Source organism: Zophobas morio, unplaced genomic scaffold, assembly GCF_036711695.1.
Source record: "Zophobas morio isolate AGI-343-1 ecotype UQ-CSIRO unplaced genomic scaffold, CSIRO_AGI_Zmor_V1 ptg000311l, whole genome shotgun sequence".
NCBI classification, from domain to species: Eukaryota; Metazoa; Arthropoda; class Insecta; order Coleoptera; family Tenebrionidae; genus Zophobas; species Zophobas morio.
The window spans coordinates 266,589-282,934 of NW_026972415.1; the positions used below are offsets into that span (position 1 = coordinate 266,589).

At 36.1% G+C, this 16,346-nt stretch overlaps 1 protein-coding gene across 1 annotated transcript; it reads right to left on the minus strand.

Annotated features, from left to right (window-relative positions):
* Positions 1–13,166: 13,166 nt before the first annotated feature.
* LOC135119854 (ubiquitin-like-conjugating enzyme ATG3) lies at positions 13,167–14,728 on the minus strand. Its single transcript, XM_064044237.1, has 7 exons — positions 14,550–14,728; positions 14,182–14,354; positions 14,060–14,110; positions 13,975–14,004; positions 13,750–13,868; positions 13,561–13,665; positions 13,167–13,489 (listed from the first exon to the last, which is right to left on the minus strand). The coding sequence occupies exons 1-7, from the start codon at positions 14,702–14,704 to the stop codon at positions 13,202–13,204; spliced, it is 921 nt and encodes a 306-aa protein (XP_063900307.1). The 5' UTR covers positions 14,705–14,728; the 3' UTR covers positions 13,167–13,201.
* Positions 14,729–16,346: the final 1,618 nt, after the last annotated feature.

Sequence of the window (16,346 nt, forward strand, 5' to 3'; positions counted from 1 at the left end):
AACCTTAAACTGCGCAGAACAAGATGTAACCACCACACTGAGTTAAGAAGCAAAATATTTTTAGGGCAAAGCAGACTGTCTAAGAACCAAAGTTTAACTCACTTTTTAGATAATAATGAGGTGGTTCAGTGGGTTTTTTCGTTTTCATTCCTATTGACAGGCGCGAGGATTTTTATTGCCAGAATGATATACCGCAAACCGTTAACCTGGTGAAAGGGGTTTAGGTTTTTAGAGGCACTCCAGCTTTCCTCGAGAAAAAAGAAGAAAATACTAAAAAATTTCTCATTTCAGATCTTCCACCTCTGGACTAATCAAATCAATATCTCGGTGTCATAGATGCCAAACTTATTGGAAGGTCTCTAATAGGCGAGTATAGCGCCCTTAGTTTAAATAACGAATTAATTACCTACAATGCTATTTTTAGCCCATTTATGAGTTTACTCCCAGGTTTCCAACATAGGTAGAGATTGCAACTACTATGAAACTACTTTTTAAAAAAAAGAAATGTTTACAGGAGCTCTTAGGTATAGCCGAGAATTGACTTCAAAATTATTATTCCTCCCACTTTCCACGATACAAACGACCAAAACTCCTTCTTACTATGTTGAATAGTAACTTTAAATGTAAGATTTCAAGAGAGCTATACTGGTAAACAAAATAGTAATAGTATTGATAAAAATAATTATCTCATTTATATCATAGTAATAGTTATATAATAATAATAATTTAGTAAATTAAAGCATTTACGAATAATTGCTATAATAGTAAAAAATAAGCCTTACAATTTGCGTTTTTTGAAGTCAAGAATATTTTACTCACTGAACCTAATCTCCATATAGAGGTACTTTTTCTTAAAGCATGATTTTTAAAAGCAGCATCTTTGCCGGGAAAGAGCCCTTAACTCTACTTGAAAGGGTGTAGAATAAGCATTAAGTAGTTTATTAGCTATTTTACCCAAACGACTGTAGCACACCAGTGCAATAAAAAAAATAACAAGGCGCCCACCTGGTGGGAAAAGCTAGATTTTGTTATGTTCTTTAAAATAAAGCGCCTCCTTATTTTAGCTCTTAACTCTTCTGCTTTAAATCTCAATTGTTCTGTGTTTGTTCTTATAATTTAGTTTTAACGATAATTGTTCATCTCATTATTTATCCTTTATTCTTTTATTCTTTAATTTTGAAAATGCCTAAATTACAATTATTAATGTTCAGAAAATTTTTAATGCTAACTTCGGTTAGTTGGGCGCTTTTTATCTTTTAGAACTTTGTAACCTTTGTTTCGGTTATAACACCTACCTCTTTGTAGATAGCTAAAGTTCTTTCTTAACAAAATTACTCTAACTTTTGTGTGATAAAGATCGTTTTTTTATGGCTTCTTTATTAGCTTCCAGTCGAAAACGTTGAAAACTTGGGGACATGTGGAGATTAAAACGGTGTCAAGTCACAAATTTTAGCTTTTAACACGAATCATAGATTACTAAGCATCCTTCTATAAACATTGTTTTGTAGCAACACTCTAGGTATCATTGTTTCTTATACCTCTTTGGTCTGGAACTTCTATTTTTATATTTGCCGCTCAGTTCATAGCTTCAGCGAAGTTTATGAAACTAGCTCTGGAATAACAATGTTAGGATAAAAAGGGTAATACACTAGGATAGTAAACATAAAAATATAATAATTAAAAGTTGCTAAATACACTTCTGCAGTAGTTTATATTAAAATTTGCTCTTAGGAAAGATATGCACGTAACCACCAGAAGAGGAAAGCTCAACTGACGGTAATTCAACCAATAATAATAGTAATAGGGTAAAGGTTAGGGTAACCACTGAAATATGGTGATAACTCCCTTTCCTGGTCAACGTAATATGTACAATCTTATACCAATTACAACATTGAAAAAGATAAGCAAAAACCAAAAGTAGAACTAATCCCAAGGAGATATAAAGTTAAAGATGAAAAGCAATTCCTCCCCAAAGCTCTAAATTAAGTGCACTTTTTTAAAAAGATGAAATAATTTGTACATAAAGAATTTTCCTGGGAGTTGGTTTGTGCATTGTTGTTAGATTTTCCACCACTTCAAAAATTTATGTCTAGCTCAAGGTTCAGAAAATCATCTTTTAAGGTATCAGGCGAATTTAATAAAGAGTATTTTTTTAAAATGTAACTTTCATGGAATACTACATCCATAATAATATTAATAAAATTATAAAGGGTTAAATATTTACTTTTGAAAAGTGCTGCTTTTTTTTGCTTCTTTTTCTTCTTAGAAACATAATTTTAAAAGAAGGGCAGATTTTTTACAAGAACAATTGCTCGAAATAAAAAATTAGCTGGTAACGTTAAGAGAGAGTAAGTCTTTGCTTTTTTACTTAGCTTAAAAAAACAAAGTTAATTCGCCAGAGTATGAGGGGATTAAAGAGGTTAGTTACTGAGGTATGAGCTTATATTATCTAATTTCAAAAAGCATTTTGAGGATTGATAATTTATATAGATAGTTTACAAAAATATTACCTTCATAACCCAGTAATAGAGGTCAATCAATGACTTTAAAATTTGTGAGACCTTATTTTTGCAGCGAGGTCATAAATTTTATTATTGCATCAAGAAAGAGAGGATACTACCCGTTACTCTTTGTGAAAAACAAAATTGACCATGTACAATTTTAGCAAAAGGAACGAAGGTCTCTAGGTTAAGAGAGCCGCGCCTAGGTATTAAATTATTTACGACAGTTGCCGATAAGTACCGCAATACTTTACTTATCAAGTACCTAGGGACAAGTCATTAACGTTCGTTCTTTGTAACAAATATAATGAACTTGACACTTCCCCCGTTGAGGCGAATCTGCGCGCACAAAGAACTACACCCCTTCGAGTGGCACGATTGCGCATGGAGGACAAATACGATGAACGCAAGAAGCATCCATTATCTTTAGTGTAAGTGTATATACCACCTAGTTCCGAACGGCAAAAGCTATCGAAAATTATCCTCAAACCGAGTTGAAGAACTTGGACTAAATCTTCGAGCTCAGTGCTAATTTTTGCTCTGCGGCCCAAGGCATTAAATGTGGGGAAGGTCACTTTATTGCTCAGTGCGCAAAAGCACAAGAAAGTCTTGTCAAATGTGCCATTCTTGGTGAGGCGCACACAGCCAACTATCATATCTGTAGGCAAATTATCCAAGAAGACTAGTTTATCAAACCGCTAACTCCAGTGATCTCGTATGCCATTTGCTTGACCCCAAAGACGACTCCCCAAACAAATTTTTAATAACCATAAGGACAAATAACAGCAATACACACCGCGGCATCTGCTTGCTATATTGACAACTGTCAACAATGCTTTATTAGGTAGATAAGGGTTGGAACCGTTTACAATGGTTTTCAGACCATGGGCACTTCAGCATACCCCCCTTTTGTTCTAGAGCGCAGACGGCGTTCTACCCAGGAAATATGAGTTGCAGGAGTTTATGCAGTGCGAAGGAGTCGATCTGTGTTTTTTTAGCCACTTACCTTTTCCCAGCGTCTCATGATGGAAGCAAATTAGTGCTTAATTGACTTCCACCGCGCATTATAAAAGTTATGTTGACACATCATATCTTTCAGTGAGAGGCGAAGTAAAGCTACATGCCGGAGCTTGTTCATTGCGATCTCGTCCCATTCCGGCGGATGCGTTTACCACTACCATTCTACGAGCCGACGGCTTTGTGGCGAAAAATGGTGCTAACAAAGCGTCACTTCTTGCTGATCGTTTCGCTACTCTACGTTTGCAACCTACTTATTTACTTGCAGCTGAAGTGCTTTGTGAGACGAACTTCTTCGCTAGTGCTGAAGAGCGACTTGAACCAAATACCACGAAACTAGAGCTTATTAGAACAAGACAAATTGAGTCAGTTCTCAATTATAATATAGCTTTTTTTCATATCTATATGTACTGGTAACTAATACTATTATAACAGTACACTTTCCATATACTAATAACTACCATTATAAAAGAAACAAATACTATTTATTATGGCACAAAATACATCATATCACTGTGCTAATACTATATAGGTGTTTCTCATAAATGTATAATAGGCACCATGTCAAGTGCTAATAGTATTAATTACGTATCACTAATTATAATGAACAGAGGTTAATCACAGTTTTCGTCCGCAACTATTTACTGAAGCTAACGTGTTCATGTAATTTAGTACAGGGATAGCACGCCTCCCCATGCTCTACGGGATCAACGTAGACAGATCATTGATAAAAACGTAGGCAATAACGTAGTACATCAAAATCTGCCACTCTTTGTCAAACATTAATTAGCCAAGAGACAACGTTCTTAATTGTATAATTTGTTGCAACAGGGGTCTCCATATATTATTAAGTACATTCCACAGCTCTATCAATCTTAGTGAGGGTTGATACCGTGGCTTTAAGTAACATTTGTTAGATTCATAGGTAACATTGAAACTACCTCAAGTTTCTCACCTGACCCAAGTTTTATCATTCTGAAGAGCAGATGTTTCCAATCGTGCGCCGAGCTCTTTATGGTACATGTCGTCCCTCAGGACTTGATAACAAAGCAAGGAAACCATATTCAGAATCTCAGATTTGTTTCTTTCAGTGAGTAGATTGTAAATCCTGAGCGAAGACCTTCAGCTTATTGTATGATTTCAGCTAAAGTCACGCGAGCCGTTCGAAACTAGGGGATTACTAGCCATCACAATGGTACGTTCGTCCTTACGTTCTTCTTGCAGTCTGTCCACGGATGGACATCGAACGTGGCGGATCGCCAACACAAAGACAGATAGTTTTGTGTTAGAGTTCAAGCATTTCACTCGACACTACCTTGAGTCAGCGTGGCTCAATTTTGTAAATAGGTCCTATCTCTTTAGGACGCCTTTCGACACGTTCCTGGCAGCACAAAGCAACTGTTACTTACATGAAGAGTGTACAATGCACCCCGAAAGCTACGCAGTTGCCAACGCGATTCCACACAATGGACTTACTTGCTGTGGTCAAAGCACAACCCTTGATTCCGAGAATCAGTAGAATTCAGGGAGATGATTAAAGCTTTACCAAGAAGGGAGGCGCCCTGCCCTGACGGCATCATTAACGCGATGTTAAAGGAAATACCAACGTCTCTCTTGTATAGTCAACTCGATGATGGCCTTCGGACTCTTCCTGTAGCGATGAAAGATGGCAACTGTTGCTATGCTCTTGAGAACATCACCTACAGCTGCTACGCTAAGTATATAGGCCTACCAGTCTCCAGTGGGCAAAGTAGCCGAAGTAACCATCCTGCGCCGCTTTAAAACGTTTTTGGACGCAGGCCATTATTTGCCAGAGTTCTTTTTGAATTTCAACATGAACATTTACGACGCAACACCTTCTTTACTTAACGATTAGATGAACCATGCCTTTAATCTTAAAAAGGCAACCGGAGCCGTCTTTATTAATGTCCAAAAGCCCTTGATCGAGTTTGGCATAAGGGTTTTACTTTAAAAATTGGAATTATAACCCCCCTACTGTTCTTTAAATATAATGAAATACTACCTTGAGAGCCGCATTCTCAATACTTTTGCAAGCGTTTCGCGCTCATACCGAAAACTACTTCTTGTATCACCCCTACTCTGTACTTTACTGTCGCTACGTGCCAGTCTCACAACCACTCAGATGATACAGCAATTTTTTTTCCCGTCTAATCCGTCTGCCTTAGAGGTGACTCTTTCCCACGGGAGCCGTCGTTTAAAATCAACTATTAACGCGAAAAGAAGCGACTACATCACCGCCGTTGCTGAACTTTAAAGAAAATATACTGTCTTGGTATACCCAAGCGAAATACCTGGAGTTCATCATTTACAATAAACTTCTCGTGACGGCTGCACGTAAACTCAATCGCGGCGAACGTCAAGGCCGCGGTTCTATTTTTTTACCCTTCACTTTATGCCAAGCAAACTTTAGTTGCACCATAAGCGTTTTCTTGTATGTGTCACGTATTCGGTCAATCATGACCTACGCTATATAGATATAAGATTACTTAAATAAAGCTTAACCCGTAACTGGTGAGGTGGGATTTGTCAAACCTCCAAATGAAGTTGTTGCTACATAATTATAGGTAGTGGGAGATCGCTCACAGCCTGTATACTTTTTTTTTTCATTCAGTTTGCTCTCTACCGGTGTAGTATACGCACACTGCGAAATAATTTTTTAATCTCTAACTATATCCCTACAAACCTAATTTGGAGTTTTGCCAAACCCCACCTCATTATCTACGTTACTGATTTTCCTTAACTTGTGATATGGTTTCCACTTCTTCAGGGAGTGTAATGTATAGAATGATCCAGGTTAAAGGGAATGGGCAACAAATAGTTATATATGGATAGAGAGTGATACGGTGGGGGCGAAGAAGACGTTGTTAGCTCGCACTCCCTAAGGGTGAATTCCAAAGAGTAGCCCGTCGAACTTGAACCGGAGGAATTATCTTCGAATGATGTTGAGAGCCAACTACCGAAAAAAAGCAGAAGACAAATCCCAAAGCATATTGTAGAAAGAACAATTTCAAATTGTCTGCAGGACCTCCAAAGTCTAATGTGCGTACAAGGAAACTCAACATAGTTACATATTTTCCAGGAATTATTAGTCCAGCAAAGCAGAGAGGAAATTATTGAACTCAGCTTTCTGCTTGGGGGCTATAGTTCACAGATAATATATCAAACGCCTATTTCAACGGACGAATAGAAAGTTACCGCAAGTTAAACCGCGGTTTTTTAAAGAAGATAGACACAATGTCAAAGATGTATACATCATAGAATTTGAGCGTTCCTAGGCGGATTGATTTATTTTCAGTCTTCAACTCAAAGTATGAAAAATCTTGAAGCGTTGTTGGTTAGAGATGGCGCCGGTTGCCATATCTTTTACTGCGTCATTTCTTTAAAGCGAACACGATATTCATCAGATAGAGCAAGGAATAATACGATGTAACGGTTGCAATATCTTGGGTGTTTGAGATGTTTGTCTTAGATTGTCAACAATGCTGTTCTATTGGGGAGTACGCTTGCATAGAAGGAATTTTAAATTAATCGAGCAACTTCAAAATTATTAAAATAGGCTGTTGCGAATGTTTACTAATGCCTCATGGTTTATTACCAATGGTCGACGTCACAGGGATATTAATATTGAACTCATAAGTAGTATATTAAAGCGTTGTTCATAACTACCTCTAACAGGATTAGTGGACATCCCAACCTCTTAGTGAAATCTTCAACTAAGTCACAGGGGACTACTTATAACTTTTCAAACCTGTCTGGCCACTAGCCTTGTCCTCTCTCCCAGCTCAACCGCCTCGTCCATCGAAAGAAGATCATGTGTCGGATCATTCAATGAGGTATCTATATTTGTAAAGTATCTTAGACAAGATACACTCTCTAGATAAATAATGCTATTGGATTAATAGCAATAAAAAACCAATCTGAATGAATAATTTGAGATGAAGCAGTAAATATGTATTATATGATGGCTGTAGCGTTAGTGGGGTAGCCAATAGTAAAGCATTATTATATTTATTACAAAAGGCTGCCTAAATTACTGGATAATATAAAAGCTACATATTAACCCATTTCTTAACGACGCTTAAGGATAGGGAGCATGTGAAAAAACAAGATATGGCCAAGCAGTTAAAAACATCTACTTTTACCGTAGGTAAATTATTAGCTTACAATAACTGACCGAAATAAAGTTAAACATCTTAAGGTTCAGGTCAACTGGAGCAAAACGTTAGTGTTTTCCGTTGCCTTATTATAAGAAAAGGATATATTTAATTGGGCACCCAGATACTAAGTTTATAATTCTTAAGTATTTATTTAATTATAAAAAAACATCTTTTAACGAAATAAACTAAAAATGGACATATCTATTTCAGTGTATACCTTAATATATTATCAAAATAAACTTGTAGTAAACCTCGCTTACATAAAGCTTAGTATTATTAATTTAATTCTATATCCATGCAATAGGCACAACATTTAAAAAAATACGTAGAGCTGCGTTTTATATATCTCCTTTCTTGTAATCCAAGTGAAAAAACTATGAAAGAGTATCGCCGTCCGCCAGTGCAATCGTTGTTAGATCTTTGGACCCACTGCAAGCTTTTGCGCCGAGGGAACTTCGATATATTAAATTAGGTGAAAACTACTAGACTGCAGAGTGCATCAAAACAGGAGACTCACCTACTAGACGGGCGAATTGTGGCAAGACGCAATGAAATCTACGCGGTTGCTAGTGTTAGCCGTAAAGGTCTTTGAAAACCAATGCAACAACTTAGGCTCGACACTCAAAACACCCTAGAACCCTTGTTACAAGACTATTTTTAATACTTCTTTAGCATGAGAGCGATACCGCCTCACATACCCCTCTTAGCTAATGCTACTTAGCTATTCTGACGACGAAGTTCTCATCCATGCTCGAAATCGTGCACAGAAACTGTTTGAAAGGGCTTCTAAAATTCAGATGCGTTATCACATTCGACTAGTTATAAAATGAGGGGAGAGTCAGCATAATAAAATGATTTTCAGGCATTAATGCGAACAATAAAACAGATACCTGCGTGGACAGTGAAACACAACTCTCCCCAAATGTGCATTTTGCGATGTACTGATAAAATCGGTTTAATCTAGCGGTGAGTTGTTTGCTATTCTTATTAAATGAAGCATCCTACACTATTTAATAACACTGCCAGTTCTACAGGGCATTAAGGTAGGAAAAAATACTGTTGGATTTGTGCACAGAAACTATCCAGTTTAGCGGTCAAAGAATAAATAACAAAAATTATTTAGTACAAAACTAGTGTTATTCTTTTTTTAATGCGTTCAAAATAAACTAAACCGATACACTGACATTATAAAATAAGGACTGATGGCACCCCTAAACAAATGAGGGGATTAACATTTAAGCGAAGTGTCGGAGAACGGTGACAACGTTCCCTCCTTCTTATAGTAATTCGTTAGACAAGTTAGAAATTGCTGGTATACACCTTCCACCACCTAGCAACGGTGCTACTTAGCCGAAAAGCAAAAATGTATGGTCATCTTTTTGCTCACAGTGTTCACCGCCTACATCCTAACTGTTCATAAAATGTCCGTTGAGCAGAGTTTTACATCGCTTAATATAAATGATACTGGTCCTATTTCTGTAAGTTTACTCTGGTCATTGATTATTTAACAACTTATGTAGAGACTACTAAGATTTACAAGTATATATCATTATAATCTATATTATCCTAATTTGTATTAACCCTATTACAGAGAAGCATATCAGCAGTTAGCATTTAAATATCAACTTTATCGGGATGACAATAAAAAGATTAGATAAACCAACTGGACTTACAGGACATTAGTTTTAGCTGAGTTCTCTGTCTACGGTTTTCTAGAGCTGTCTACCACAGCTGAGATCAAAGAAATCGCCAAGCACTACCGAGTCCTGACAAAAGATGATTAGACAAATGCCGGAGATGGCTATAAATCATCTATGTTGCCTGGTCAACTCGGTGATGGCCTTCGTCTTTTATCCAGTGCGATAGAAAAATGGCGATCGTCATAAGGCCACAAAGGACACCACAACTGGCATGAAAGCCTCGCAGTTACCGACCATCGGTCTTTTGTCAGCAACTGAGAGGGTAGCTGAAGTAGGCATATTAAATGTTTCGAGGCAATTGTTGACGCCCGAGAAGTTTTACCGTAGTTTCAACTTGCATTTGAAAGGTTATACTCAACGACTCACCTAATAATTCAATTAAACGATTGAACAACCGAGGATTTAATTTTTTAATGTCTAAAATAGACCGGATATGACATGAAGGCCTGTTACGAAAGTTGCATACTCTGGCCATCTGCACGACCTTTAAAATGTGCTCAAGTCGAACCTAAATGACCAGGTTTACGACGTGCAAGTGGAGATAGTATTATCGCTATCTCGCCACCAAACGGGTGTTCCGCAAGGCTTCCTTCTCACGGTTGCTTTTCACGCTCTATATGAGCGAGATGCCTCTACCAATTAGTCCTCATACCGGATCGCCCTTAACCAATGGGCACGATGGGTTACCCCCCTCAAAAATTTAGCCGTTCCGACTTGCGACTCGGCTATTTCGAGCCGCGTGGGTAGCAATAATTGCAGCTGTTGCTAAGCGTAAGAGATATTCGGGATAACAGTTAAATATGAAGTGGACATTGAGCGCGGTGTTCGTGTAGTTTGTCTGAATCTCGGCACAATTCATACGTTTAGCAGTTAGTCCCGTTTTTTGATGCTCTTAGCAGTCAAGGAACGCATTGTGGGGCCGCAACGCTGAAAATTTCATTGAGCCAAAGATAAGAAAACAATGCCACTAGTCCATGGGGTTACTTTTTCGTATTTCTTCCACACGGTCTTTATAATAAAAGAATTTTAAAGCGCGTGTCTCTTGACTTCGAAGTTTTTAAAAACGTAAGAAAAAAGAGTCACTTTTGTTTTTCACAAAGTACCTCAAGGTGGCACTAAATAAGCTTATACCGTAGAACAATCGCTATTTTCTCTGTCTAAAAGGTGATCAGCGAATAATATTTTACTGGCAACTACATAGAGTGCGAAGAGCAAAGCTGAAAGAATAGATCCCCTTGGGATTTGAGCTGCTGCTTTCCTCAGATACGAAAGTGCATCGTCCACACGCATTCTAAATGTGGGTCACTCAAATAAGGTTTTAGCACCACCAATGCAATATCATAGCCTCAGAGTCAATCAATTTAAAATTTATATACCTAGAAACCTCTTTACAAAATTTTCTCAGAAACTTATCAGAGTACTTTTAAACGTACTAGGAAAATGAAAAGTGTTGTATGCTAATTAAGGAAATAAATAGGGCTCCTTTTCAATGCTCTAGCGTAGTATGCTAATACTTTTTAAAGAAATAAAACTGAAAAGAGAATAAAGTGTGGTTATTTATATCTAAAACCCAAATTTAGGTAAAACATTGCTATAATTTTTCTAGGGAGTGCATATACTGGACGCAAATTATTTATGCAAAAAGGAAGTATAGGAATTTAAAGCGTGTGACTAAACATTGAAGCTGGGTTAACCGAGAGGTACCTCGTTTTAATGACGATATACTATATCTTCAAAAGTTAAAAACTTATTTTGCGATATTAATTCAAGAGTTTATAGGACTTGAATTATTATCTCTTAAACACACACTGCAATAAAACACTATAATCCGTTAATAAAGGTAATCACACTATATCCTCTTTTTTTAGCCTTATGACTGGAAGTTGTTTAAAGTCCTCTAGCGCGTTAAGCCACCCCACTGAGAGATCCGCGGTCGAACACGATTTTTTTCTAGTCCTTTCTATACCCTAATCAAGGGTTTGTTTCATATTCAAACATGGCGAGCTCAGAGGGCTAAGAGTTACTTTTTTCCCAGGAAACCTCCTGAATTCTAGACACTGTAATCTATCATTTTTTAGAAATTGAACCAAAGGGTTTGTTCCCTTATTGAGTGCGAGTAAAGTACAGGGGACACAGGCTCGATACTATTCATCTACAATACAGTTGTTAGGACTGGGTGCCTTAAATTGTTTTCACCTCCTTTATGTGGTCCTCCACTTTTCAACGTGGTGGAATGCTAGCAGCGGTCAATAAGTTAATTATTTTCTCATCCAGTTCAGGGGGCGTGAGTTTAAGATTGCAAGCATAGTAGTTATTTCTGCCAGGTAATTATTAATACGCTTTTAAGTATTAACTGATATAATTCAAAATATTACTAAAACTATTGCGAATATCTTAACGATATATCGAGGAAAATCATGTTTAAATTTGAATCTTAAACGCTAATTTGTTTAACAAAAGAAAAGAGATTAACTTTTGAGGAGTGATTAATAGTGAGAGCAATATCTAGATTTACAGACAACTTAGCTTGTTCAATAACCTTTGTACTAGCCTAACCACCCCTTCTGGGACAACTGGTATATTCGTAGTGAACTGCATAGCAAGATAAAACTTACCGACAACCTTGATAAAATAAAGTGAACTTTCCCATCTTGAAAATCCTAAAATACTTTTTTCGCGAAAAAATAAACTTATAGAAGTTATTGCTTAAACTTTAACAGACATATAAAAGGGTGCTAGCTCCGATTTCTTTCTCAAGTCTTTTTCCAGTAACGTTTACCAGTTTATGACAAACCTAAAAGCCTTTATCTAAAAAAAGGATGTAATGAGCCCAGAATGAACGCGCAAGGCAGGCTTGCTCGGTAGGGACAATTACGCTAGCCGAAAATTTAAATAACGTCTAACGTCACATTTCTAAGCTTTCCTGCTGATAATCTTATGGTTTATAATAAAAATATACTTGTAGGATTAGCATAAGGATGCAATTCTTAATTATAAACAATACACACGACATGAATTAGAAGCTAAATTTTTAAAAATTTAAAAATGGGTCTCGCCGCTTTTCTTCTCCTTCTCACAAAAACCACTCTTTGTTGCACCACGATAGAGTTGTAAGCCCTAACATACTCATGGCACGCTTTCTATGTGTAATCGGTGGTTTTGCGAGCTCTGGAAGAAACTTTCTATTAGTAATAAATTAAGACTGACCCAAGTTAATAGTTAAACAGATGGAATTTAGTTAATAGTGGGCACGTTAAACAGAGCTCACCAAACAATAGACGGTTTGTTTGTATCTGACCATTCCTTGCTAGTTGGCCTCGAAAGTTCTGACCTTCCAAACTGTTGAACTTTCTTCAACGGTCCTCTCTTATTACTATAGGCTAAACGGCAAGAGCTTTTCCTGCTTTTTATATGCTTTTTATAGTGGTTAAAGCCCGCTTCTTTTCTTGAATTTTTTTTAAGTGGGTAAACAAAAAAGACTTAGGAGAATTAAGTGTTGAGTTACGACTCTTTTAAAGTTTGCACCGAGCCATTCAAATCTCAAACTAAAAAAAGTGACGAAAAACCTGGCTAGTACATACGTACCTTATTTTGAAGATGATTAGGTTGGCAAAAGGTACGTTAAAGTGAGAAATAAACTAAGTTGGAACAATTTATTAACGTTAAAAGCTAAATTAGGTCAAAGCTAACACAACGGCAGAGAAGAATAAACCACAGTGCTTTTTAACGTAACACAAAGAAATTGGAATATATAATTTAGTAGTGGCAGATCTCATTAAATAATTTTTAATACAAAAAACGGCATTTATCTTTCCCCTCCGCCACAGTCAAATTCTTTTGTAAAATCGTATTCGATTGTAGGAATCACCGACTGAACAAACTTCAAAAATATAATTAAATACAAGTGGACATTAACAGGAGTAGATCCCTTATAGTTTTGTAAAAGTCGCTTCATGACTTTGCCGTGGCGGCAAGGATGAATAGACATCATATTGCAAGGCAACTGAGGATGAGTTTCGTAGGTTACCGTCTTCTTGGCGTGGTCTTGGCTAAAATCTTCAAACATCTCCTGCCGGGTTAAAGGTTCACCAAGCTAGAGGGGGTGCATACGTACATTCTAAATACCGATGAGATAGATGCTGATAATTAAGAAATGTTAAAAACCTCGTTGTAGCCGGTAAGCCACACACGGGGCGTTTGATAATACTTGTCGTAAGTTATCGTAATATCATAAGTACGGGTTTTAACAACATTTTCGTTATCTCCTTGCTATAAATATGCAACGGATGGGGCAAGTAACACAAGACTGATAACACGCACAATACGTTCACAAGTTAAGAGGAAAATATTAACCGGTTTTGGTGCAACAGCAAATACTTCCTTAAAGTCAGACGCCGCTGCTTCCAGGTCTTCAATGTCACAATCCGAATCACTTTCTGCAACTTCCTGGATTGCAAGTTGACCTAACGTATCTAAAAAAGTATAAAAGTGAATAAAAATGCAAAGTAATAATAGCATAATAACAATATCAAAACCATAAAGGCTATGAATATAATAAATATAGAATATAATATAAACCACTAATATCTCCAGCATTTGTCGTTTTTCCTATTTTATTTAGTAAAAGGATTTTAAAGAATAATAAAATTCACAGCAAAAAAACCTTCTATGACTTGTATATCATCAGTGGCTCCCTCTACAGTAGAATGAAATTCTAGTAGAAATTAAGCCATTAAGCCATTAAAACCTTTTAAATATATAAAAGTTTCATTTTCAAAATAAAACCGGAAAGAATTTGTGTATCCACCCATTCCTCTCCATCCGATTCGACAACCACTTTTTCTTCACCGAGGAGATCAATTTCAGAAACTCTCTTATGACAGGGAACATTTTTTGTCTGCAAAAATTGTTTATCTTTGGATAAATAAGTTTTTAGCTTTCCTTTTTCACAGGTGCACCTAAATACAAAGAAAAATTAAGCAAAAAAAGTATCCACCTTTAGTATTTCAAGCATGATACAGTCAAATAATCCTAACTAAGAATTAATAAAAAACTACCATTACAAATAGGTGCTAAGTGATTAAAGCAAGCGAATATAATAGCAAACAATAGCAAGGGCACTACGAGTTATTTAATGCTTAAAATAAAATAACCATTTCCACGTGGGGCACATGTAGGTTAAATAGTCCCCTGCTATTTCAAATTCTTTAGGGGTAATTATACCCGTTTCTTGAAACTTCGAGTTGCTAAGCACAGGAGTAAGCGTCTCACCAATGTTATGGAGCCAGACAGACAAACGCGGAGACATCGGGAGGAAAATCAAAAAAGGATAACCTTATGCGCCTTTTCAGTCTTCAGTATACTCACGGAAGTTATATATTTTATATTTAAGAAACCACAGAACTTTTTTTTGGCAATAAGCCTTTAATTGATAGGAAAAATACTGAATGATTGGTTAAATATCTTGTTTGCGTAAATTACAATTTTTTTAGGTAGGCAATTTACGTTATAGAAGGTAATAGTCATGCGATTTCTGGAGCTCTTAAGAAAGGAACGCTATAGGGTTTTACTCTCGGGCAAAGTGCTGTACCTTAAAAAGTAACTTATATTACTTATTTTTAAATTTTAGAATACTTATTTTAGATTTGATGTATTATAAGATCGTATGCTATGAGTCATATAAGATTTAGTTTCGTTTTATATATTTTCATAGCCACCGTAACATAGTTCGCAAAAAAATTTTGCCCAAGCTTGCTATGTTTATTTTGTCTGGGTAACTGTTGTTTTTAAAAGATTAATGAGAGCTGCTTTATTTAAAATTTTTTGGTCTATTCGCAAGTCACTTTCTTTTGGCGCTTTAGGTTTTAGAAAAGTGTTTTGTATTATGAATTTTTTATAATATTGAATTGTTTTTTGCTTTGATATATATCTTGTTTTATTTTTTTGTTGGTATGTTAACTTATAATTAAAAATTAATGTTTACAGTGTGATAAGCGTTTTTTTGGTGTTTATGTATTACTATCATGAATTGTGGTAATTTAGTAACAAATTCACAAACGGTAATGCATGTACTAACCAAAATTTACTTCATGAATTTATGCATTGTAGTTCATGCGTGCAACTCATCGCTAATTGTCTTTTATATTTACTTCTAAACACAAAGTGTGTCAATTTTAATAATAACCTAGCTTCCAGCAGTATTAAAACAGTTACTTGGGCGTATGGTAACAAGGCGAATAAATAGGTATTTTAATTATAGTGCCTTTTACAATAGCTTTTCTTTACCCATTCCTGTAAGAAGTCACACGAACACAAAATTAATACCATTAATAACAAGGTCATTTCTTCATTTAAGGATAAAGTATTAAGCTAAATATTGCAATGCCTTCCAAAAGTGAGTTATTCCTGCTTTTTAGCTCTGTCACTGTTTGTAATGAGCGATCCCACAAAAGATTTACCATTATGCGTCCAACAATATAATTTATTCAATACTTTTCATTATATTTGAAATTTCTCAGTGGATAAATTGTCCTATTCTGAGGTCTCGGTATTTTTTCTTTGAGATTGAGATTTTGAATAGGGTGTTATTAGCCCTCATTCTATCGATCAGCAACTACATTCGCCTGTAATACACTCTAATATGGATATACCTAATGATGAATTAACATTAGCCATAAGAGCTAATGATGCCTACCTAGTTAGAGCTATTGCACAACTCTATAGGCCCGGCGTTGTTCAATACATTAGTAACCAACAAACATACGTTAAATTCGCTTCTCTCCACTACAGTAACATCTACACGGCTGAGGATTAATATACCTAGTACTGTCATAGTAAAATTGTTATTTTAATGAAAATCCAGGCTTTTTGGTTAGTTATAGCCTCTTATAGCCCTATTAATTATAATATTATTCCCTAGTAAGGAAATTTCAAAGTTATTATTAAAGTAA

Coding starts and splice junctions, on each gene's coding strand:
- LOC135119854 (XM_064044237.1), bottom strand. CDS start 14,704: ATGTCTCCGCGTTTGTCTGTCTGGCTCCATAACATTGGTGAGACGCTT. Junction 14,005..14,059: donor TGATATACAAGTCATAGAAG/GTTTTTTTGCTG, acceptor TAAATAAAATAG/GAAAAACGACAAATGCTGGA. Junction 13,869..13,974: donor AAATGCTGGAGATATTAGTG/GTTTATATTATA, acceptor ATACTTTTTTAG/ATACGTTAGGTCAACTTGCA.